At 42.0% G+C, this 22,780-nt stretch overlaps 2 protein-coding genes across 3 annotated transcripts in view; both read right to left on the bottom strand.

Annotated features, from left to right (window-relative positions):
• Positions 1-1,226: 1,226 nt before the first annotated feature.
• On the bottom strand, positions 1,227-10,320 carry LOC121585583 (secretagogin-like). The gene is made up of 11 exons (XM_041901907.2): positions 10,046-10,320; positions 9,785-9,855; positions 9,344-9,436; positions 8,677-8,766; positions 8,471-8,527; positions 5,059-5,136; positions 3,761-3,816; positions 3,617-3,662; positions 3,395-3,454; positions 2,109-2,177; positions 1,227-1,836 (listed from the first exon to the last, which is right to left on the bottom strand). The coding sequence occupies exons 1-11, from the start codon at positions 10,113-10,115 to the stop codon at positions 1,708-1,710; spliced, it is 819 nt and encodes a 272-aa protein (XP_041757841.1). The 5' UTR covers positions 10,116-10,320; the 3' UTR covers positions 1,227-1,707.
• Positions 10,321-12,803: 2,483 nt separating this feature from the next.
• The window catches only part of LOC121586496 (F-actin-uncapping protein LRRC16A), a 29,790-nt gene continuing 19,813 nt past the window's right edge, over positions 12,804-22,780 (bottom strand). Inside the window, exons 27-38 of one of the 2 annotated variants that reach the window (XM_041903214.2) lie at positions 20,676-20,851; positions 20,049-20,136; positions 19,689-19,841; positions 19,516-19,582; positions 19,179-19,369; positions 18,907-19,025; positions 17,771-18,173; positions 14,714-14,756; positions 14,232-14,399; positions 13,946-14,062; positions 13,460-13,612; positions 12,804-13,116 (exon numbers count right to left, since the gene is read on the bottom strand). In XM_041903214.2, the coding sequence (XP_041759148.2) occupies positions 12,944-13,116; positions 13,460-13,612; positions 13,946-14,062; positions 14,232-14,399; positions 14,714-14,756; positions 17,771-18,173; positions 18,907-19,025; positions 19,179-19,369; positions 19,516-19,582; positions 19,689-19,841; positions 20,049-20,136; positions 20,676-20,851 (1,851 nt within the window). In that variant the 3' untranslated portion in view covers positions 12,804-12,943. The remainder of the gene's footprint in view (positions 13,117-13,459; positions 13,613-13,945; positions 14,063-14,231; positions 14,400-14,713; positions 14,757-17,770; positions 18,174-18,906; positions 19,026-19,178; positions 19,370-19,515; positions 19,583-19,688; positions 19,842-20,048; positions 20,137-20,675; positions 20,852-22,780) is intronic. The other variant, XM_041903216.2, reaches the window with a different exon arrangement.

The following is a 22,780-nucleotide window of genomic DNA, read 5'->3' as shown; positions in this document are numbered from 1 at the left end:
ATGTGTTTGCTACCGTTCCATTGATTACATTCCACCCATTACAATCTATTACAATCTTGTCTAGCAACGTGGTGGAAGGTCCATCCAGGGAATGGGTTGTGACATGATATTTGAAGGTTTCAATCTTTGGTTGCACATGCAAAACCGCTATGGGTCACCTTTAGAACAGGGCATAACCACAATGTGATTAACCAGGAGGTCATTAATGAATACATCTCAAATATCTGAACTGGATTTATTTTTCAATTGATGACCTCTTCTCTAACAATGGCAAGGCCAGGTAACTGACTAGTTAAATAGCAGTCTATGTAACTTGATTTATATATTTTAGGAGAAAGTATCTCTATGACTGATATCTATTTGTTGACATTTTTATTTTAAGTGCTTTGAAAGCTTCAGCTTCACTCAGGACAAGCACTGATTTAAGAGAAGAGACAAAATGCATGTATTGTTGAGTACCATGACTAATCTATTCCTACTGAATTAAGAGTGAAAATACATATTATGGGCGTGAATTTTAGAGGGCACAGCGAGTTTCAAAGAGGACATAGCAAGTGGCACAGTAATGACTCTCTTGTAATTTTCCTGCTCATGAGTGACTGTTAAGTTAGAGACACTTCACTTGCCTTAGTCAGGCAGGCATCTGGTGGGGCTTTTAGCAATGACATTAGCCTACAACTAGACAACAATAACAGTGCACTATGGTTTCACAGAATAACACAGTGCTCAATGAACTCATGAAAAGCTTTTAAAGCCATACTGGTCTACTTACTACCGACCATGTTTGCTTTGTATATCTCTTTCATGGGTGCTTTGAGTTGCTGTTCAATCAGTTTCCATAGCATTTTGTCTGTTGTGCTTTCGAAATGCTCTGGTTACCAAGCATTAAAGCTATGAAACTCTGTGAAAATCCATTATTACATGAAAGGACTGAGCTCATGGAGAATGAAAGCCCAGACATCATCATAGCTGTTTGTCAATATTTCCGTTGTGCACAAGGCTCACAGCATTGTCTGCTCTGATACAATGGGTATACACCAGACGTACTAGTAAATGAGTTATGGTTATATAAATAGTGATCGTTAGTTCAATAACAGAGCTGTATGTGCTTATGGCTGCAGACTGTTGTTACAGAATGGAGAAACATGCAGATGCCCAGGGACACAGAGATTGTTGTTCATAATATCATACTGTATTGTATTACATGTTTACTTTGATAGTACGTTCTCTACCAACACCATTTAAAGTAGGAGGTGAAATGTTAAACCATAATGACAGTTATTTTCATCATATTTTTTGCACATCAAAAACAACACAGTTCTGAAAAGTAAATACAGCCATCATGGTAATAAAGTCAACATATATCCCACAAATATCCCAAAACAACTTCAATCCCAAAATACTTATATCACCACTACATTCATGCCACGTGCATGGATCACACACACCACATTCTCAAAGCTAATCATAATTGTCATCAACAAAGATTCAGTCATCACAAAATGAATTCCCCAAAAGCCCCAACAGGTCTACTCTATGCAACAACTTCCTTTCAACCAACCATCATGCAATGCTCTTTGGTTGTCTAAAAGCTATGAGCTATGGCATTGCAGCATGCTATCAATGAGTTAGTGGTTAGCCTGTGGTGCTAACTAGGGTAATGAAAATGTCTGTCATTCTTCCTGTGGAGTATTAAATCCAATACTATTAACTGGAGTATTTCAGGCCGAGGCACAGGGCCAGTTCATTCTTCTGGATCTTTCCATCACCGTTCATGTCACAGTGGCCCAGCAGGACCTTGCGGAACTTGTCCAGGTCCGTTCCACTAATGGTGGGCTATGTTGGGTATAAAGGAAGCATATTCAAACCATTAGCTCAAGACCAATCACAGTTCAAACCCTTCACAGTCTAATACAGTTGGACCTACTGTTAACTTGACTCAATTCTCTTTGCTTCATCCATATAAATATAAAGTAACATGGTGTCGTAAGTGGGATCTGGACCCACGCCTCCATTCGGAGACCATCATTTACAATAAGTTAATAATACGTTTATATAACATAACTACATTTGAAGATTAGGGTATAGCAAAACACTTTATTTTTTACTTTGACCAGTTCCATCATGTCTTTGACAAAGCCGTCCACCTCCGGACCCTCCAAAGCACCCGTCTTACTCTGGAAACAACAACAACAACAACAACAACAAAATGGCTGACTTCAGAGAAAGCGATGAAGACAACCACCTGATGTGCCTTGGGAGATTATAAAGAGGATTCTGCTTAGAATTTAGATCAATAATGGGACAATGTACTACATCACACATCCACAATCACGAAGCACAGAGGAGCATGGCACTGCAACAGGACCACCACTTCAGTTAATAATGGTATTAAGAGGCTCAATGAAATAAATGAATTCCTGGCACTATATCTTTAATATGCATTAAGTCCTGTGAATACATCTTAGTACTGATGCAGTGGCGTAGCGAGAAATTCATTGGTGGGTGGGCCTGCAGAAATGTATAGCTAATTTCATGCTATTCTACACATTTTGCCATAAGGCTGAGAGAAAATGTTGCCGTTTTAAAGTTAATTTCCTGCAATTCTACACATTTTTCCATGGGGCAGAGAGGAAAATGTGCAGTTTTATAGCTCATCTCATGCTATTCTACATATTCTGCCATAAGGCTGAGAGAAAATCTAGCATTTCTTAAGTTAAAATATAGGTGTGTTGACTGTGATAAAGGCACAAGATTATGAGCTGTCTTGTTTGCCAAATGAGCAAATGAAATAGGCAGTGGCATAGTGCATATAGCCATAGAAGCACAATGACATGTGCTTCAATGCAGTCATATTCGTGGCTTATTGGGGGTGTGGCTTTCAGTTAGTTATTTTTGGCAACCCATCCCATGAGAGTGAATGTCATTCCAGGTCATCTATTCTGTTATATTTCAATCAAATCTGACTAACCCAGTGCACAGCTTGTTATGAATTATATCTGATGGTGTTTGCATGTTTAGGTAAAAAGACAAATAATGTCCCATTCGGAACACTGACAAGTAAATAGCATAAAAACATATATTAAAAACAAATATATTTTATTTTATTTTTTGCTCAATCTGAGTGGGTGGGCTTGGCTCCCCAGTGGGTGGGTCTGGTTTCACCCAGGCCCACCGTGCCTACGCCCCTGTACTGATCCACTTCCAATCCAGCCCATTTTTACTGATATTATATTTGTATAATTAAGGCCAATGAAGAATCAGTAAAATCACAACAAGTCATTATAACCAGCACTGCAATTTCATGTAATATGCTTATCACCATAAACCTTACAATCCCAATTGAAGTTGAAGACAGTTATGTTGTGGCTAAACATACTGTATAATGACTTACGACATCATAGTGAGCAAATATCTTCTCAAAGTCCCTCTTCCGGTCCTCTTGACTGCAAGCCTGAAACAGAGTGGTACCACAACGCCCACAATTTAGTTCCTCTAATTCAAGCCAATGAGGACTATAGTAAGTAATTGAAGATGGAGTGTGTATTGACAATGTCTTAAAGTCTTATCTGACTGCGAGTTATCAGCAAAATTCATCAAACATTTTTATACTTACATTCATGTCAAACTTCAGCAAGAAGTTCTCTTTTAGAGCCAGGATTCTGTGAGAAGGAAAACATTTAGGCACTGTGATTCACAAACAATTAGAGACACAATAAGATCCACCTAGCAATGTAGGGAATTGCTTGATAATTAGTACCTGGCTAAGTCATTCAAATCCAGCCTACCATCGTTGTTTTTGTCAAACATCTTCATCTGTTGGGAAAATAAACAGAAAAAAGCATCAGAATCATTAGCCATTTTGTCAAAGCACATACACATAAGAATCAGAATCACCTTTTAGTACATTTATACATACTCAGAATTTTACTTGGTGATCATTGTACTTGGTGACATGTCATGTGTAACACTGTACAACAGTACCAAAGAGAATCTAAATCAAATGATAGCAGTGCATTTCCCATGTTGTGCACACCATATTTTACTCAACTAAACAGGACATTAATATATAAAAGTGCTCACTCACTCACACACACGCACATGCGCACACACACATTTTCTCTCAGTCTCGAGTAATTAATTAATGGTCCACAATTAATGACACTGGTTAAACAGTGAAAATCACATCACTTTATCTGAAAATCTTTAAAGAGCTGATCACCCTCCATCACAGTCCAGTACCATCCAATTACTAATACTATTGAGGGGATTCATAGGCAAGAGTATTACAGCCAATGACATACTTCAATGAGAAATAACTAATTTAGTGCACTCCTTATCTACACTGAATGGCATAGTAGCGTTACAATGTACCCTGAGTGTACAAATTATTAGGAATAACTTCCTAATATTGAGTTGCATCCCCTTTTGCCCTCAGAACAGCCTCAATTCGTCAGGCATGGACTACAAGGCTGTCGAAAGCATTCCACAGGGATGCTGGCCCATGTGGTTTCCAATGCTTCCCACAGTTGTGTCAAGTTGGCTGGATGTCCTTTGGGTTGTGGACCATTGTTGATACACGCGGGAAACTGCTGAGCGTGAAAAACCCAGCAGCGTTGACACAAACCAGTCCGCCTGGCACCTACTACCATACACCATTCAAAGGCACTGAAATCTTTGCCTTGCCCATTCACCCTCTAAATGACATACATACACAATCCATGTTTGAAATTGTCTCAAGGTATAAAAATCCTTCTTTAACCTGTCTCCTCCCCTTCATCTACACTGATTGAAGTGTATTTAACACTTGAAATCAATAAGCGATCATTGCTTTCACCTGGATTCACCTGGTCATTTTATGTTCCTAATGTTTTGTACACTAAGTGTATAACTCTCCACCAATCATCCTTTTAGAGAAAATAAATTTAAATTACAAATCTGTTTTACATCCAAATTGAATTGCCCATTGAACAGGGTCTCATATACTCATTTGAGAGACAACAGTTCAAGCGTCCTCAGATGGAGGCACAGAGTAAAGGAGCAGGGGCTTGTTGTTACCATGGTGTCGGTGTACTCCTCCAGTTTGTTGGGGGATATGGTATTTTTGTGCTGGAGGAATAGGTCCTGCAGGAAACCCTGTTAGGAGGACACAGAGGAAGACAGCCAATGAGATGACCTGGGCCCATATTTATCAAGTGTCTCAGAGTAGGAGTGCTGATCTAGGATCAGGTATATTATCCTGATCTAGGATCCATTTATTATAATCTAAAAGACAAAACTGATCCTAGATAGGTACTCCTACTACTCTGAGACACGTCTCCGGTCAAATAAAGGATAAATAGAAACAAAATAAAAAAAGTCAGAAGCTGCGAATCCGTAGGTAACCACCCCATCCCACCTCGTCCCGCCCACGTCCCACCCTCTGGATCCCTTGTCCCCAGAGCTGAAGATCTGAATCACATTCTGCTCAAGTGTTTCTTTACCTCTACTTTACGCACAAATGTTTGTGGTCACCCTCCCTTCACATTTTTCACTGTCAATCAAGTTTTACTGGTAAAACATCCATGCAGCATCTGCATGCCAACCATTTGATCTCAATCAGTTTCATGGAATTATGCATTTAGATCTTCTTGAGTAGTGTTGTTTTGAATTATGTACAGTGAGTGAATTTTAGAGCAGATAGTGTTGACCAGCTGTAGCATACCTGTGTTTAGTTTAAATCAAAGCACATATTTTGCCTAGTGGCACACTGTTGGGTTTTGGCCACATGAGAGGAAAATGCGACCATTCACACAATCCTAAAATCTCATAAGAAATTAGGTGGTGTTTTTTCACTTACAGTAACATTATACTATGCTATTATATTCGGTTCTGTTATGTAGAATACTATCATTATACAGTATGTAGAATACTGTCATTATGTGATCTTGCAGACATTGATTCAGCTTTGATCTAACTTTATTAAACGAGCAGAGCGGAGACTACGCGTAAAGTAGAGAATCCCGCAATGCGTAGAAGCTTCTGACCTTTAGCTGTCGGGAAGAGGGGTTCAGAGAAGTCGGGGGAAAGTGTGCCATAACACTTTTGTCCATTATTCTGAATGAAAGTGTTGACAAATAGTATAATGTACTGTATGTACATCCTGTCCATTTACTGTTCGGTAAATTTACTCTGGGTGGATTATAAACCATAAAGTGTTTGGACATTTTAAGAAAAGTACTTGTGCCTTGCCTTGTGGGGTTGGGGTGATATTTGAGGAGAGCTCTTCTACGATATGCTACTCCAAATATGGCTATATCCGATATAATCGTATTGCACCGTTAATGGCTAGATCATTCCAGACTGCAATTTGTGTGCTTATTTACAGTTGAAGTCGGAAGTTTACATACACCTTAGCCAAATACATTTAAACTCAGTTTTTCACAATTCCTGACATTTAATCCTAGTAAAAATTCCCTGTCTTAGGTCAGTTAGGATCACCACTTTATTTTAAGAATGTGAAATGTCAGAATAATAGTAGAGAGAATTATTTATTTCAGCTTTTATTTCTTACATCACATTTCCAGTGGGTCAGAAGTTTACATACACTCAATTAGTATTTGGTAGCATTGCCTTAAATTGTTTTAACTTGGGTCAAACGTTTCGGGTAGCCTTCCACAAGCTTCCCACAATAAGTTGGGTGAATTTTGGCCCATTCCTCCTGACAGAGCTGGTGTAACTGTCAGGTTTGTAGGCCTCCTTGCTCACACATGCTTTTTCAGTTCTGCCCACACATTTTCTATAGGATTGAGGTCAGGGATTTGTGATGGCCACTCCAACACCTTGACTTTGTTGTCCTTAAGGCATTTTGCCACAACTTTGGAAGTATGCTTGGGGTCATTGTCCATTTGGAAGACCCATTTGCGACCATGCTTTAACTTCCTGACTGATGTCTTGAGATGTTGCTTCAATATATCCACATAATTTTCCTTCCTCATGATGCCATCTATTTTGTGAAGTGCACCAGTCCCTCCTGCAGCAAAGCACCCCCACAGCATGATGCTGACACCCCCGTGCTTCACGGTTGGGATGGTGTTCTTCGGCTTGCAAGCGTCCCCGTTTTTCCTCCAAACATAACGATGGTCATTATGGCCAAACAGTTCTATTTTTGTTTAATCAGACCAGAAGACATTTCTCCAAAAAGTAAGATCTTTGTCCCCATGTGCAGTTGCAAACCGTAGTCTGGCTTTTTTTATGGCGGTTTTGGAGCAGTGGCTTCTTCCTTGCTAAGCGGCCTTTCAGGTTATGTCTATATAGGACTCGTTTTACTGTGGATATAGATACTTTTGTACCTGTTTCCTCCAGCATCTTCACAAGGTCCTTTGCTGTTGTTCTGTGATTGATTAGCACTTTTCGCACCAAAGTACGTTTGTCTCTAGGGGACAGAACGCGTCTCCTTCCTGAGCGGTATGACGGCTGCGTGGTCCCATGGTGTTTATACTTGCGTACTATTGTTTGTACAGATGAACGTGGTACCTTCAGGCATTTGGAAATTGCTCACAAGGATGAACCAGACTTGTGGAGGTGTACAAATTGTTTTCTGAGGTCTTGGCTGATTTCTTTTGATTTTCCCATGATGTCAAGCAAAGAGGCACTGAGTTTGAAGGTAGGCCTTGAAATACATCCACAGGTACACCTCCAATTGACTCAAATGATGTAAATTAGCCTATCAGAAGCTTCTAAAGCCATGACATCATTTTCTGGAATTTTCCAAGCTGTTTAAAGGCACAGTCAACTTAGTGTATGTAAACTTCTGACCCACTGGAATTGTGATAAAGTGAATTATAAGTGAAATAATCTGTCTGTAAACAACTGTTGGAAAAATTACTTGTGTCATGCACAAAGTAGATGTCCTAACCGACTTGCCAAAACTATTTTTGTTAACAAGAAATGTGTGGAGTGGTTGAAAAATGAGTTTTAATGACTCCAACCTAAGTGTATGTAAACTTCCGACTTCAACTGTACGATATTATAGTCACATTCTAATTAAATTACCTTAGTATGGCAAAACAATAAGGCTTAGTTAATTAATTTAGACTTCATTTTCAACATATTGATACAGCCTAACTGATAAAACTGCACTGTTTTGATTTGAAAAGTTCAAATAGAGTATAGTCTTGCACATCATGATACATCATCTTGCACGTCATGATATATCGTCAATGTCAAATATCACGATATTCAATTTAATCATATATCAGCCCAACCCTATTGCCTTGTCCACATAAGAGGACAATGGGCATCCTTCTGAAAGACCCTTAATGTCAAAACAGACCTAGAGCAACTGTGTAAACATGAACAACTCTAGCCACTCATTGATGTTTACTTAGAAAATGGACAACAACTAGCTAAGACAATGTCTCTGAGAGGGCAATGGCAGTGGTCTCACTGAAAGCATGGAAATTAGTAGAGGGGCATTCTTCGACTCTACCTTGAGCTCTATAGCTGATATGTATCCACTGCTGTCAGCGTCATAGTTTCTCCAGATCTGTGGGGGGAGTGAGAGGCAAATTTATTTTGGATGAAAGTGTTCTAGAGAATACAGGACACACTACCCAACCAATAATAGGATTGTATTTTTTGTGCATATATGTTGAATGTTTTTGGACCGCAACACTTCATGATCTTTGACCTTACTCTCATGAACTCCACACTGTTGTCCAATGGCGTCTCTCTGCGGAACAGTAGCAGGAAGTTCTCCTCCTCCGGTAGCATCATGGTGGCCAACTGGAACATTTATGTTCAATCAAATTAAATATCAACATTCACAGGCAGGCATTATTTGGTCACTGATGGGAAATGTTTTGTCAAACTAAATATTGTGTATTTTCTTCCTACAAATTGATAGAATTGAAGGGGTATGTGTCCCTTCAGCTTCAACAGGCATTTACTCCTCTGTCAACATAACATTTAAGGAAATACAGTCTATGGACAAAGAAAACCAAATGTGAAAGACGAAATTAGATGCAAATTGAGATGCAATTCAATTACACTTTCGACATAAACTCATTCTAATTAATTGCATGTTGTCAGATGAAGCAAGGCAATAACATGATGCAAATGACGGAGTAATTATGTAGTTTCAAGGCTGCTTCACACACAGAAAGTGTTGTCAGGCCATTTTGATTACAATCCAATTACCACTTGTTGTTTGATCAGTTTCTCTCTCTCTCTCTCTCTCTCTCTCTCTCTCTCTCTGACACAAACACACCTGCAGGGTTCTAAGTATACTTAATACTAAACGCACTATATAGACAAATAAAGGGGGAAGAAGGTAGGTATGAGGAAATACAAGTAAACACACCTCTTGGATTTGCAGGCGACCATCAGCTGTTGTGTCATAAGCTGACATGAACCTTTCTTTCATTCTTCTAACTTTGTCATCCGTTATTTCATCCTTTAGGACAACACAGTGACTTTTGAACACATTTGTTACACTTATTTGGATATTTCATTCAGTGTTACCTGTGCAAAATCACTTTCAGAATTCATTCCATTTCAATGAAAGACAAAATGTGACTAATGATTGGATTCAGAGAGGTTATCTAATTTTGACACCCATTGAATGCCATCAACAAAGCTGAGCAAAGTAGGTCTAAATAGGATATTCTAGGATGTTACTAGCCTAAGCCTACTGTCATTTTTTTTTTTGGGGGGTGGGGGGGGGGGGGAATCTGAATGTACACATTATGCATTAGGCATGACAAGGAAAAGGAACAGTTGAGTCCTACAGTAGGCTACTTACACTCATCCCAAGTTTTTTCATCATGTGTCTGAAAAAGTCGTCCAACTCCTTTCCTTCAATATAACCATTATCTAGAAACAAATAAATGCATAACATAAAATGAGAATAAAACACATTTCTGTATTGTTTTATCTCCAAGACATGGTGTAAAGTTCAGTTGGAATTTCGATGAAAACATTGCCTGATAAACCAACACAGATTAATATCAATAGTAATCAAAAGGCAACATACAGTTATAACTATTCAAGAGTAAGATCTTACTGTCAACATCGAAATGTTGCCAAATGTGTAGGAAGCCTGCAGCATCCAGGTTGTCAAAAGCGCTGTCCATGGTAACACGTACCCAATACACCAGCGCAAATCCGAAATGTTAAAGTTGTGAAAAGAAAGAGTTTTATCCGTGTGGATTTTAAATAGGTCTATTCCTCGCAGAGATTGATGAGGTTTTCTAGACTTTTATTGATGATGTTTCCTTCCCTGTAGTTCAGTCTAAACTCCACCTAACGCAAACGAGGGAGACCAACTTGAATACGATGCTCAAGTGCAACAGTGGAGGCTCCTCAGAGGAGGAAGGGGAGGACCATCCTCCTCAGTGAATTTCACAAAAATAAAAATAGTGAAACATTTAAGAAGTTATCATTTTTAGATAAAACTATACAAAATATATTCACATCACCAAATAATTTATTAAAACACAATGGTCTACAGTAGCCTCAACAGCACTCTGTAGGGTAGCACCATGTTGTAGCCCTCCTCTGGGTACATTTACTTCAATACAAAACCTAAGAGGCTCATGGTTCTCACACCCTTTCATAGACTTACCACAGTAATTATGACAACTTCCGGAGCACATCCTCCAACCTATCAGAGCTCTTGCAGCATGAACTGACATGTTGTCCACCCAATCAAAGGATTAGAGAATGAATCTAGTACTGAAAGGATAAGCTACAGCTCGCAAGGACTGCAGTGCATAAAATGTGGTGAGCGGGTGACGCAAAGATAGAGAAAGACAATAGTTGAACAGTTTTGAAGAAATTAATTTCTTTAAAAAATGAAATAGGAGCAAGAGAGAGAGAAAGAGCTAGCTACAGTATATTTAGTCATAAAAAAAAGAAAAACGTTAACTTTCACTTACTTAGCTAGCAAATGCAGCTAGCTAGTTTAGCCTACTCAAACACCCGGCTCAAATAGAGGGATTCCATGTTAGCTAGCTGGCTATGACTATCCAATACTGGAACTCTTCCAAGTCAAGGTAAGCTTTTGGTTTTACTACTTTATTTCCACTGGGGCCCGCTGGTGTAGATGCTAAACTGCTTACTGACTGTACACTGTACTGCATAATTGCAGCTGGTTTACTAACGCGTTAGTGCTATTAGCTATGTTGACTCTGATGTTACTTTAGCTAATCTGGTGACAACGATGTAGGCTGTGTGTAGCGGTTATGATATGGTTTGGCTTGGAAAGTTTTTTTTGCCTGGTCACAGACAGCTGATGTGTTGTGCATTGAAGTCCACAATCGAAGGGAAAAGGTGGGAAGCGGAGAGCGCGTAGATGCGAGAAGGAATACAATGAGCTGTTTGTATGTGGCTTTGAAAGTGAACTGTTTGCGTGTGCTCAGGGGTGTATTCATTCCGCCGATTCTGTTGAAAAAAAATTCTTAAACGGAAGTAAATGGAACGAAACGGGGATAAACATACCTGAATTTGTCCAATAGAAACTCTCATTTGCAACTGTTGGACTAATGATTTCACCCTAGATCAGCTAGATGCAGGCAAGAGTGTGCAAGGCGGTATTGAATGTGTCACTGTCTGTCCATGTGTCACTGTCTTACAACTCAAATATTTCTCTCGACCTGTGTGCACCTACGTTGTAAACTTTCATTCATAGGTGGTAGCAACCTCATTATAGGGAAAATTTGAGTATCATGTAGTAGCCCAAATCTATCAATGCTTATCGACTACTCCGGTACATAGCACAGATCCATCCTTGCTTCTGATCGACGGAGAGACCTAACTAATGTTAGCTAGTTCGCTAGTACAAAGGCCAGGCAGAGGGAAATTTAAAAAATTTGAGTAATAAAAAGATGCTAAGGTAGCTAGCTAGGTAGCATTTCGTTTTGGGGGGGTAATTACAGGCAAATATATTGATAAAAGTTACCATGACCGAGAGAGATTTGCACAGTTAACAAAACGTCACGCCAGAGTAAGCCTACACGAAACACAGACCTTATATTAAGTAGTTCCAAAATCCCTGAAGCAAAAATGAATGATGAAAAAACTATTGGAACCATTTCTGTGTTTTACTGCTAGGTTTTATGGGTATTATGACTCATACTGTGGTACTCTATAGGGGTTGCCCAAAGCAATTGGAGAAAAAGACCACAAGGAAAGCATGGTAAAATAAATATAACTAAATGGTTAGTTATGTTATGCAGCATGATGGAAGTTAATGTATTTGGAAGGCACAATAGATCATACATGGCAGTATACCAGTAGAAATATGTTTTATTGGAACAAATATACACATACAGGAGTATTGACAACTTGATGTAACGTTTAAAGGATTTTGTTACAGTGCATTGTAAAACTGAAAAATGACTTTTTGTGTTTATATTTTCAGCATAAATCAATTTAGCCAATAAAACGATAATACTGGAAACCATCCCCAAGCCCCTCAATACATGTATTTCATATAAATCATAATATATCAAAGTTATTATGCCTGTCCTTAATAAGGTTTACAATTTGCCCATGGTACAATGTAAATCCCATACATATGTTTCAAAGAAAGCTTATGGACAAAACCATGCCAATACCTTAGGCTGAATTATCTTATTCTAAACAAAGACTGTTGATTGGCTTATTCAATCAACCAATAAGCAGTGTTGTGTTAATACATATTGACAAATATACATTACATGCATATTAGACATAGGAACACAAAACTGCTTATTGGTTGATTGAATAAGCCAATCATCAGTCTTTGTTTAGAATAAGAGAATTCAGCCTAAGGTATTGGCATGGTTTTGTCCATAAGCTTTCTTTGTTCTTTGCTATTTGTCTGCATTACGATTCTCCACAATTCTCCCAAAGTGTGCACTTGGACACTCCATGGAACACTTTGAGGAAAGTATGGAGAAACTAGATGTAGCTTTTCTCTCTACACTGGGACTGTGTCATCGATGGTGTCCTCCTCCTCCATGTTGTCAGGCCTGAGGTCCTGTCTTTGGTCCGTGTCAGGAGGAGGAGGGAAGTCTTCCTCCGAGTTGTTGTCTTTATCAAACACCCCAGGGCTTTGGCAGTGGGCAGAGTCCACCATGGACAAAGGTCTCTCTGCAAGGACAGTGACACAAGACAGCGGTGTGTGAGCTGATATGGTACTAAACAATGAGGAAGCTGCAACTGGTAGCCTACAACCATAACCACTGGTACTACTGAGACTACAAACACAATGTCACAGCTGTGTGAGTACTAATAAACCAACAACAAGAGCTACTGGAGCTCCTGGAGAAACCCCTACAACTACTATTACTGAGAACGGCCACAATTGGACCTGCCAAAACTGCTATAACTTACATTACTACCATTAGTTGTTGATAGACGCAAAACTACACTACAACACTGTACGCGTCTTAATTAAAAAAAGAGCTGAAGGAGAGAAGGTAATTGGTCTAACCAGATGCAGGGAGGGACTTGGTGCGCTCTCGACCCTCTACTTCCTGTACCACAAAAGTGGCGCTCTTTAGGGAGGACCACGGTCTCCTGCCAATAGCAGACCTGTCAGTCTCATGGTCCAAGTCAAATGGGCTGGAGTCTCCTGTGAGCTCAACTGATGGAGAGAGAGATTACATTACATTTCACATTTTAGTAATTTAGCAGACACTCTTATCCAGTGGGACTTACAGTAGTGAGTGGATACATTTTCGTACTGAGACTGAAAGATGCTTTTATGCTTCAATTCTACCAAACTCACATAGTGATTATATTTCTATAGCATTCTATGTTCTCAGTTAATTGAAAAGAATGCCTTTGTCTTTACGTGAAGCAAAATAGCTTTGATTATTCCTTTACTCTCAATATCAACATTTTGGACTGTCGTGAGCTGTACCTAAGACAGCTCTTCTGGGTGGAGGGTACACGGGTAATAAATACATACACCTACCATTAATGGGGCTAGTATCCCCCTGCCTCTCACAGTCTGAGGGCGCCCTCTTCAGGCGAGGGGCAGGCAGTGGTCCTTTTGGGGATACGTTTTCAAGAGGGGAGTCAAGGGTGTCATCTGAGGGTGAAAAATCGACAAATAAAGAATGGTTACAGACAACAGGACAAATTAAGACAAGAAAAATCACAATAAACAAAGTAATCTTCTTAATCTATTTTTGCTTCTGGTGGCCTTATTTCCCATCTGAATATCACTATCAATAAAGTATACTTATTCATTTGCATACCTGGGCTGTGGCTGCTGCTGGTTCGAGGGATCAGCGGTCCCAAAGTGTGAGGTCCCAGGTGGGGCTTGATGCCCTGGGGTGCTGGGGGTCTGGGTGTAACACTGGTGGGCTTAGACCTGGGCGATGTCGACGACAAGTCTATCGACGATGTTTGACTCTCTAGCTTTCCTACAGAGAGACATAACAAAGAAGATCCATATTGAACACTTCTTAGAAATAGAATGCACAGCAAATGTGTGGACGGTTCGTAGAGCTTTTACAAGGGACTGTCTAAACAAAGCTAGCTACCTAGCTCTCTAATTTAATGAAACATTTTGTTGACTTTATTGTACCCCATGGCAGCTGGCAAGCTGAACGGCGAGACAGACGGCGAGACAGACGTTGTGGCATAATTGAGTTGAGCCATCCTTGTGTACATAAAGATTAAATATCACTAAATGTAATAAAAAATAATTATCTGATTGGGATAGAGGCCAACTCACCTTGTTTACCATCTGCCTTGTCTGAAGAGGAAGATGAGTCAGACTGTAAAAAGAACAAACGAACATTGTTCAATATTTTTTTTTTTTTTTTTTACCTTTATTTAACCAGGTAAGCCAGTTGAGAACAGGTTCTCATTTACAACTGCGACCTGGCCAAGATAAAGCAAAGTAGTGCAATAAAAACAACACAGAGTTACATATGGGGTAAAAAAAAAAACATAAAGTCAGAAATACAACAGAAAATATATATACAGTGTGTGCAAATGTAGCAAGTTATGGAGGTAAGGCAATAAATAGGCTATAGTGCAGAATAATTACAATAGTATTAACACTGGAATGCTATATGTGCAAGAGATTATGTGCAAATAGAGATACTGGGGTGCAAAAGAGCAAAATAAATAACAATATAGGGATGAGGTAGTTGGGTGGGCTAATTTCAGATGGGCTGTGTACAGGTGCAGTGATCGGTAAGGTGCTCTGACAACTGATGCTTAAAGTTATTGAGGGAGATAAGAGTCTCCAGCTTCAGAGATTTTTGCAATTCGTTCCAGTCATTGGCAGCAGAGAACTGGAAGGAATGGCGGCCAAAGGAGGTGTTGGCTTTGGGAATGACCAGAGAGATATACCTGCTGGAGCGCAGACTACGGGTGGGTGCTGCTATGGTGACCAATGAGCTAAGATAAGGCGGGGATTTGCCTAGCAGTGATTTATAGATGGCCTGGAGCCAGTGGGTTTGACGACGAACATGTAGTGAGGACCAGCCAACAAGAGCGTACAGGTCACAGTGGTGGGTAGTGTATGGGGCTTTGGAGACAAAACGGATGGCATTGTGATAGACTACATCCAATTTGCTGAGTAGAGTGTTGGAGGCTATTTTGTAAATGACATCGCCGAAGTCAAGGATCGGTAGGATAGTCAGTTTTACGAGGGCATGTTTGGCAGCATGAGTGAAGGAGGCTTTGTTGCGAAATAGGAAGCCGATTCTAGATTTAACTTTGGATTGGAGATTCTTTATGTGGGTCTGGAAGTTGAGTTTACAGTCTAACCAGACACCTAGATATTTGTAGTTGTCCACATACTCTAGGTCAGACCCGTCGAGAGTGGTGATTCTAGTCGGGTGGGCGGGTGCTAGCAGCGTTCGATTGAAAAGCATGCATTTAGTTTTACTAGTGTTTAAGAGCAGTTGAAGGCTACTGAATGATTGTTGTATGGCATTGAAGCTCGTTTGGAGGTTTGTTAACACAGTGTCCAATGAAGGGCCAGATGTATACAAAATGGTGTCGTCTGCGTAGAGGTGGATCTGAGAGTCACCAGCAGCAAGAGCGACATCATTGATATACACTGAGAAAAGTGTCGGCCCAAGAATTGAACCCTGTGGCACCCCCATAGAGACTGCCATAGGTCCAGACAACAGGCCCTCCGATTTGACACACTGAACTCTATCTGAGAAGTAGTTGGTGAACCAGGCGAGGCAGTCATTTGAGAAACCAAGGCTATTTAGTCTGCCAATAAGAATGCAGTGGTTGACAGAGTCGAAAGCCTTGGCCAGGTCGATGAAGACGGCTGCACAGTACTGTCTATTATCAATCGCGGTTATAATATCGTTTAGGACCTTGAGCGTGGCTGAAGTGCACCCGTGACCAGCTCGGAAACCGGATTGCATAGCGGAGAAGGTACGGTGGTATTCGAAATGGTCGATGATCTGTTTGTTAACTTGGCTTTCGAATACTTTCGAAAGGCAGGGCAGGATGGATATAGGTCTGTAGCAGTTTGGATCTAGAGTGTCACCCCCCTTTGAAGAGGGGGATGACCGCGGCAGCTTTCCAATCTCTGGGGATCTCAGACGTTATGAAAGAGAGGTTGAACAGACTAGTAATAGGGGTTGCGACAATTTCGCGGCTAGTTTTAGAAAGAAAGGGTCCAGATTGTCTAGCCCAGCTGATTTGTAGGGGTCCAGATTTTGCAGCGCTTTCAAAACATCAGCTGTCTGAATTTGTGTGAAGGAGAAGCGGGGGGGCATGGGCAAGTTGCAGCAGAGGGTGCAGAGTTGGTGGCCGGGTTAGTGGTAGCCAGATGGAAAGCATGGCCAGCTGTAGCAAAATGCTTGTTGAAATTCTCGATTATTGTAGATTTATCGGTGGTGATAGTGTTTCCTAGCCTCAGTGCAGTGGGCAGCTGGGAGGAAGTGCTCTTATTCTCCATGGACTTTACAGTGTCCCAAAACTTTTTGGAGTTAGTGCTACAGGATGCAAATTTCTGTTTGAAAAAGTTAGCCTTTGCTTTCCTGACTGCTTGTGTATATTGGTTCCTAACTTCCCTGAAAAGTTGCATATCGCGGGGGCTATTTGATGCTAATGCTGTACGCCACAGGATGTTTTTGTGCTGGTCAAGGGCAGTCAAGTCTGAGGAGAACCAGGGGCTATATCGGTTCTTAGTTCTGTATTTTTGAATGGGGCATGTTTATTTAAGATTGAGAGGAAATTACTTTTAAGGAACAACCAGGCATCCTCTACTGACGGAATGAGATCTATATCCATCCAGGATACCTGGGCCAGGTCAATTAGGAAGGCCTCCTCGCTAAAGTGTTTTAGGGAGCGTTTGACAGTGATGAGGGGTGGTCGTTTGACCGCGGACCCGTTACGGACGCAGGCAATAAGGCAGTGATCGCTGAGATCCTGGTTGAAGACAGCTGAGGTGTATTTAGAGGGTATGTTAGTCAGGATGATATCTATGAGGGTACCCATGTTTACGGATTTAGGGTTGTACCTGGTAGGTTCGTTGATAATTTGCGTGAGGTTGAGGGCATCTAGCTTGGATTGTAGGATGGCTGGGGTATTAAGCATATCCCAATTTAGGTCACCAAGCAGTACAAACTCTGAGGATAAATGGGGGGCAATCAATTCACATATGGTGTCCAGGGCACAGCTGGGGGCTGAGGGGGGTCTGTAGCAAGCGGCAACAGTGAGAGACTTATTTCTGGAAAGGTGGATTTTTAGAAGTAGAAGCTCAAACTGTTTGTTTTGCTAAGGGGTGCTACTGACTGGTCAGTTTACCCACCTTATGGGCGGCCATTTTCTCATGCATTTTTTTCATCTGCGCCAGGAGGTCCATGCCCATAATGGGGCCCATTACGGGGACCCCAAAGTGCCGGCCACCGTGAGGACCCCCCTTACTGTCACTCTCTGAGTGCTGTTCCGCAGTGGGTTCATTGGTTGGCGGCTTTTCTGAGCGGTCAGGGGAGATTTCGGAATGGTCCCTCAACGGAGCCTTGGGGGACAGCGGCTCCTCTGTTACAGGGGTGATGGTGGCAGAAGCCGGGGTGGTGATGGCGGCTGCTCCATGGCTCTTCTCGGACTTGGAGGTGCGAGACTTAATGAGGTTAAGGAAGCCGCTTTTCCGGGATTCCCGTTTCTTCTCCGAACCCTCCTGGATGTTGGAGGAGCCCCTCAGGGTGGATCGTCTGGAAATGTTTGAGAATACTTTTGCTGAACAGTACACACTCACAACTTCTATAATTAAGGTACATGTAACTGCCAAAATAAAGGGAACACTTGAGTAAATGAGGGATACAAAGTATATTGAAAGCAGGTGCTTCCACACAGGTGTGGTTCCAAGCAATTATCATCCCATACATGCTTTTATACATGCTTAGGGTCATGTATAAAAATGCCCAGTTACCCATTATTTTGGCTACCATGGCTAGAAGAAGAGATCTCAGTGACTTTGAAAGAGGGGTCTCAAAGGAGCATAGGGGGTTTAAAGTGTGTCTGTGTCTCAGTCACCATATCTCAACCCAATGAAACACTTATGGGAGATTCTGGAGCGGTGCCTGAGACAGGGTTTTGCACCACCATCAAAAAAACACCAAATTATGGAATTTCTCGTGGAAGAATGGTGTCGCCTCCCTCCAATAGAGTTATAAACACTTGTAGAATCTATGCCAATGCGCATTGAAGCTGTTCTGGTGGCTCGTGGTGGCCCAACGCCCTATTAAGACACTATGTTGGTGTTTCCTTTATTTTGGCATTTACCTGTAGGTAAACCATCTTGCCATTTGTAGCTTACTGCTGCATGCTTTTACACAAAAACTGAGTGATTTAAATCTTGTGGAAACTAGAATAATTTATTCTAAACGTCAAGTAATTTCATTTACTTTTTGGAAAGAGTTCACCATAAAAGGAATTAGGACTCACTTAAAACTAAGTTGGGTGATTTTCTTGTAGAAGAATTCATCAACACCCTCATCCACTTTTCCCAGGAGGCCGTTCTGCTCCACTTCTTCTGGTGGTGGAGAGGTGCAGATTGGTACCCGCTGAAAACCCCAAAAATATGTAGGCCTACATCAAGCCATACTCATATCATACAGTATAGTAGGTCGACGTAGAAATAGAGAAAGAGGGAGAAAGAGAGTGGAAGAGGGAGTAAGAGAGGGGGAATAAGAGAGAGGGGGCAGGTGGCCTCTTACTGGTGCTCGGCTAGGTTTGGTCCTCTTTTTCGGTTTTGGGCGGAGCTTAGTGTGGTGCTCTAGCTTTCGGGCCTCCATAGTCGGCAGCTCGCCAAAGTACGTCGGCATCTTCTCCGATAGTGGAGGAGGGGGCGGGTCTTCCTCGTGTATAGGCACTTCTTCCAGGGCCTTGTCCAAGTCAAACTCCATTTCTGATGGACAAGAACAACCATCAATAGACGAGGCAAAACCAAACCCCTCTCATTCCAAGATGCTGAACTACTACATTACTACTGTACTGTAGTTTAAATCTATTTGACCAGATCTACTGTACCCGGGATGTAGAACATAACCTCACCAAAGGCCACAGATACAGGCCGCAGCATCCTGCAGAGAATGCTCTTCCTCTTGGACTTGGGTGTCATCTGCAGGTCACAAACACAGTCAAGAAAAAACAGTCAGCCAGTGAGTCATGCTTCAGTACAGCAGATGGGAATCACAAAACGTCATAGCAGTACTAGTCTTAGTTACCACACAGGTGTCCATCTCCTCCAGCCTCTCAGCAGGGTGCGGCCATTGCTCCTGGGTCTGGGTCTCAGGCTGGAGGACCGTCTCCTCCAGCACCTCCGTCTCTTTGGGCTCCTGGTGGACAAGAGGCTGCGCTTTCCTGGTCAGGTGTTCTGCCTGGTGTGGGAAGGGAGGAAAAGACATATAGTGGCAGTGTTCCTTCACCAGTATTTGCTTTGATATGGTGCAGAAGTGCCCTAATCAGCATTATAAGCAATTGAAGCAAAAATGCATTATTGTGTGTTTGTGTGTGTGTGTGTGTGTGTGTGGTGTGTGAAAGAGAAATTGAGAGTGGAAGAGTCTGTTGTAGTATACAGGACTGACCAGAGTGTTTTGGGAACGGGACAGAGATTCCAAGATCTCATCCACGATACGGTCTGAGAGGAAGGACGCCATACTGAGCTTCACTTCACTGTGTGACAGAGAGGAGAACATGAGCCAGATACTACCTCTCTACTACCAGCACTGTATCAAGACTTGGCTGCATATATTTACAGACTATGTTACAGTAGTTTGTTTATGATGTTTATGTACACTGCACGGTTATCAGCTGAGGCTATGTGACCTAATCATAATCAATTATTTCACTAGGTCTAGGACGTCATACACAGAGTAGATCACAATGAACGAGTTGGTTTGAATTCACATGATAAACTGATAACGTCTACATTTGAAATTATTTACTGATTAGGTCTCAAAAGGGCTCCTCCAATCCACCCCCCCAGCCCTACTGTTGAAGGTCACTTGTGACGGGCACAAAGCAGGCAATGCGTAGTCCAGGACCAGCAGGACTACCATTGGACCAGACCCCAGCATGAGTCTTTGAACTTTTTTGGAGATACTATTGTTTTGTCGTTTTTTTCCCTTTCCTTAGTTGTAAGTCACTCTGGATGAGAATATCAGCTAGCTATCTTGACCAGGCCCATCTTGACCAGGCCCTGTGGTGATCACCTGATCTTGTTTAAGATGTCGACTCCTGACTGCTCCAGTAGCGTGGTGGTGATGAAGCTATGGGGGACGGTCATCCTTCCTGCACTGGCCTTCATCAGCTCCTGATGCAGGTTGCTCCTCTTCATCACGTGGGGACAGAGGCCCTCAGCGGTGTCAACCATAGACTGTAACAAAGTCTGGACCAAAGAGAGCGAGAGAAAGAGCAGGAGAGAGAGAAAAGAGGGGTTGGCAAGAGCACTGCGCTAGATTGTTATGTTGTCTTGTTGTTATTCAAATTCACACTTGCTGCAAGGACGAGGGCAGTGGTTGATCTTGCACAGTTTTGTTCAAGCCCAATCACAAGCACACCTGATTCAACTACTCAATTAATAATCATCAAGCACATGATCAGTTTAATCAGGTGTGCTTTTACGGGACTAAAACAAAAACATCCAACTTCGAGGAATTGAGAAACACTAGACTATGTTATTCACGGAGATAAATCAACAAAATCAAATACTAAGGAAGTCTCAAGGTTTTGGAGTTCCTGGCGTCCTTCCTTTATCTTATTATAAGCTGTAGACCACACTATTTACCAAGAGAGTTTTCATCTATATTTTTCATAGCTGTCTATTTACCACCACAAACCAATGCTGGCATTAAGATTGCACTGAATGAGCTGTATAAGGCCATAAGTGAACAGGAAAACGCTCATCCAGAGGCAGCGCTCCTAGTGGCCTGGGACTTTAATGCAGGGAAACTTAAATCCGTTCTACCTAATTTCTACCAGCATGTTAAATGTGCAACCAGAGGGAAAAAAAACTCTAGACCACCTTTACTCCACACACAGAGACGCATACAAAGCTCTCCCTCGCCCTCCATTTGGCAAATCTGACCATAACTCTATCCTCCTGATTCCTGCTTATAAGCAAAAACTAAAGCAGGAAGCACCATTGACTCGGTTAATAAAAAAGTGGTCAGATGACACAGATGCTAAGCTACAGGACTGTTTTGCTAGCACAGACTGGAACATGTTCCGGGATTCTTCAGATAGCATTGAGGAGTACACCACATCAGTCACTGGCTTCATAAATAAGTGCATCGATGATGTCGTCCCCACAGTGACCGTACGTACATACCCCAACCAGAAGCCATGGATTACAGGAAACATCCGTGCTGAGCTAAAGGGTAGAGCTGCCGCTTTCAAGGAGCGGGACTCTAACCCGGACGCTTATAAGAAATCCCGCTATGCCCTCCGACGAACCATCAAACAGGCAAAGAGTCAATACAGGACTAAGATTGAATCGTACTATACCGGCTCTGACGCTCGTCGGATGTGACAGGGCTTGAAAACTATTACAGACTACAAAGGGAAGCACAGCCGCGAGCTGCCCAGTGACACAAGACTTCCAGACGAGCTAAGCCACTTCTATGCTCGCTTCGAGGCAAGCAACACTGAAGCATGCATGAGAGCACCAGCTGTTCCGGATGACTATGTGATCACGCTCTCCGTAGCCGATGTGAGTAAGACTTTTAAGCAGGTCAACATTCACAAGGATTACCAGGACGTGTACTCCGAGCATGTGCTGACCAACTGGCAAGTGTCTTCACTGACATTTTCAACATGTCCCTGACTGAGTCTGTAATACCAACATGTTTCAAGCAGACCACCATAGTCCCCGTGCCCAAGGACACTAAGATAACCTGCCTAAATGACTACCGACCCGTAGCACTGACGTCTGTAGCCATGAAGTGATTTGAAAGGCTGGTCATGGCTCACATCAACACCATTATCACAGAAACCCTAGACCCACTCCAATTTGCATACCGCCCCAACAGATCCACAGATGATGCAATCTCTTTTGCACTCCACACTGCCCTTTCCCACCTGGACAAGAGGAACACCTACGTCAGAATGCTATTCATTGACTACAGCTCAGCATTCAACACCATAATGCCCTCAAAGCTCATCACTAAACTAAGGATCCTGGGACTAAACACCTCCCTCTGCAACTGGATCCTGGACTTCCTGACGGGCCGCCCCCAGGTGGTAAGGGTAGGTAACAACACATCTGCCACACTGATCCTCAACACGGGGGCCCCTCAGGGGTGCGTGCTCAGTCCCA

The sequence above is a fragment of the Coregonus clupeaformis genome, chromosome 17 (assembly GCF_020615455.1).
Source record: "Coregonus clupeaformis isolate EN_2021a chromosome 17, ASM2061545v1, whole genome shotgun sequence".
NCBI classification, from domain to species: Eukaryota; Metazoa; Chordata; class Actinopteri; order Salmoniformes; family Salmonidae; genus Coregonus; species Coregonus clupeaformis.
This window is presented reverse-complemented; position numbering and strand designations above follow the sequence as displayed.

What these genes read in the sequence shown, in the direction of transcription:
- LOC121585583 (XM_041901907.2), bottom strand. Translation starts at nt 10,115, where the DNA reads ATGGACAGCGCTTTTGACAACCTGGATGCTGCAGGCTTCCTACACATT. An exon ending in TATCAGCTATAGAGCTCAAG is followed by an intron (nt 5,137 to 8,470) that starts GTAGAGTCGAAG and finishes TCCTCCTAACAG; the next exon opens with GGTTTCCTGCAGGACCTATT. An exon ending in TATTTGCTCACTATGATGTC is followed by an intron (nt 2,178 to 3,394) that starts GTAAGTCATTAT and finishes TGTTGTTTCCAG; the next exon opens with AGTAAGACGGGTGCTTTGGA.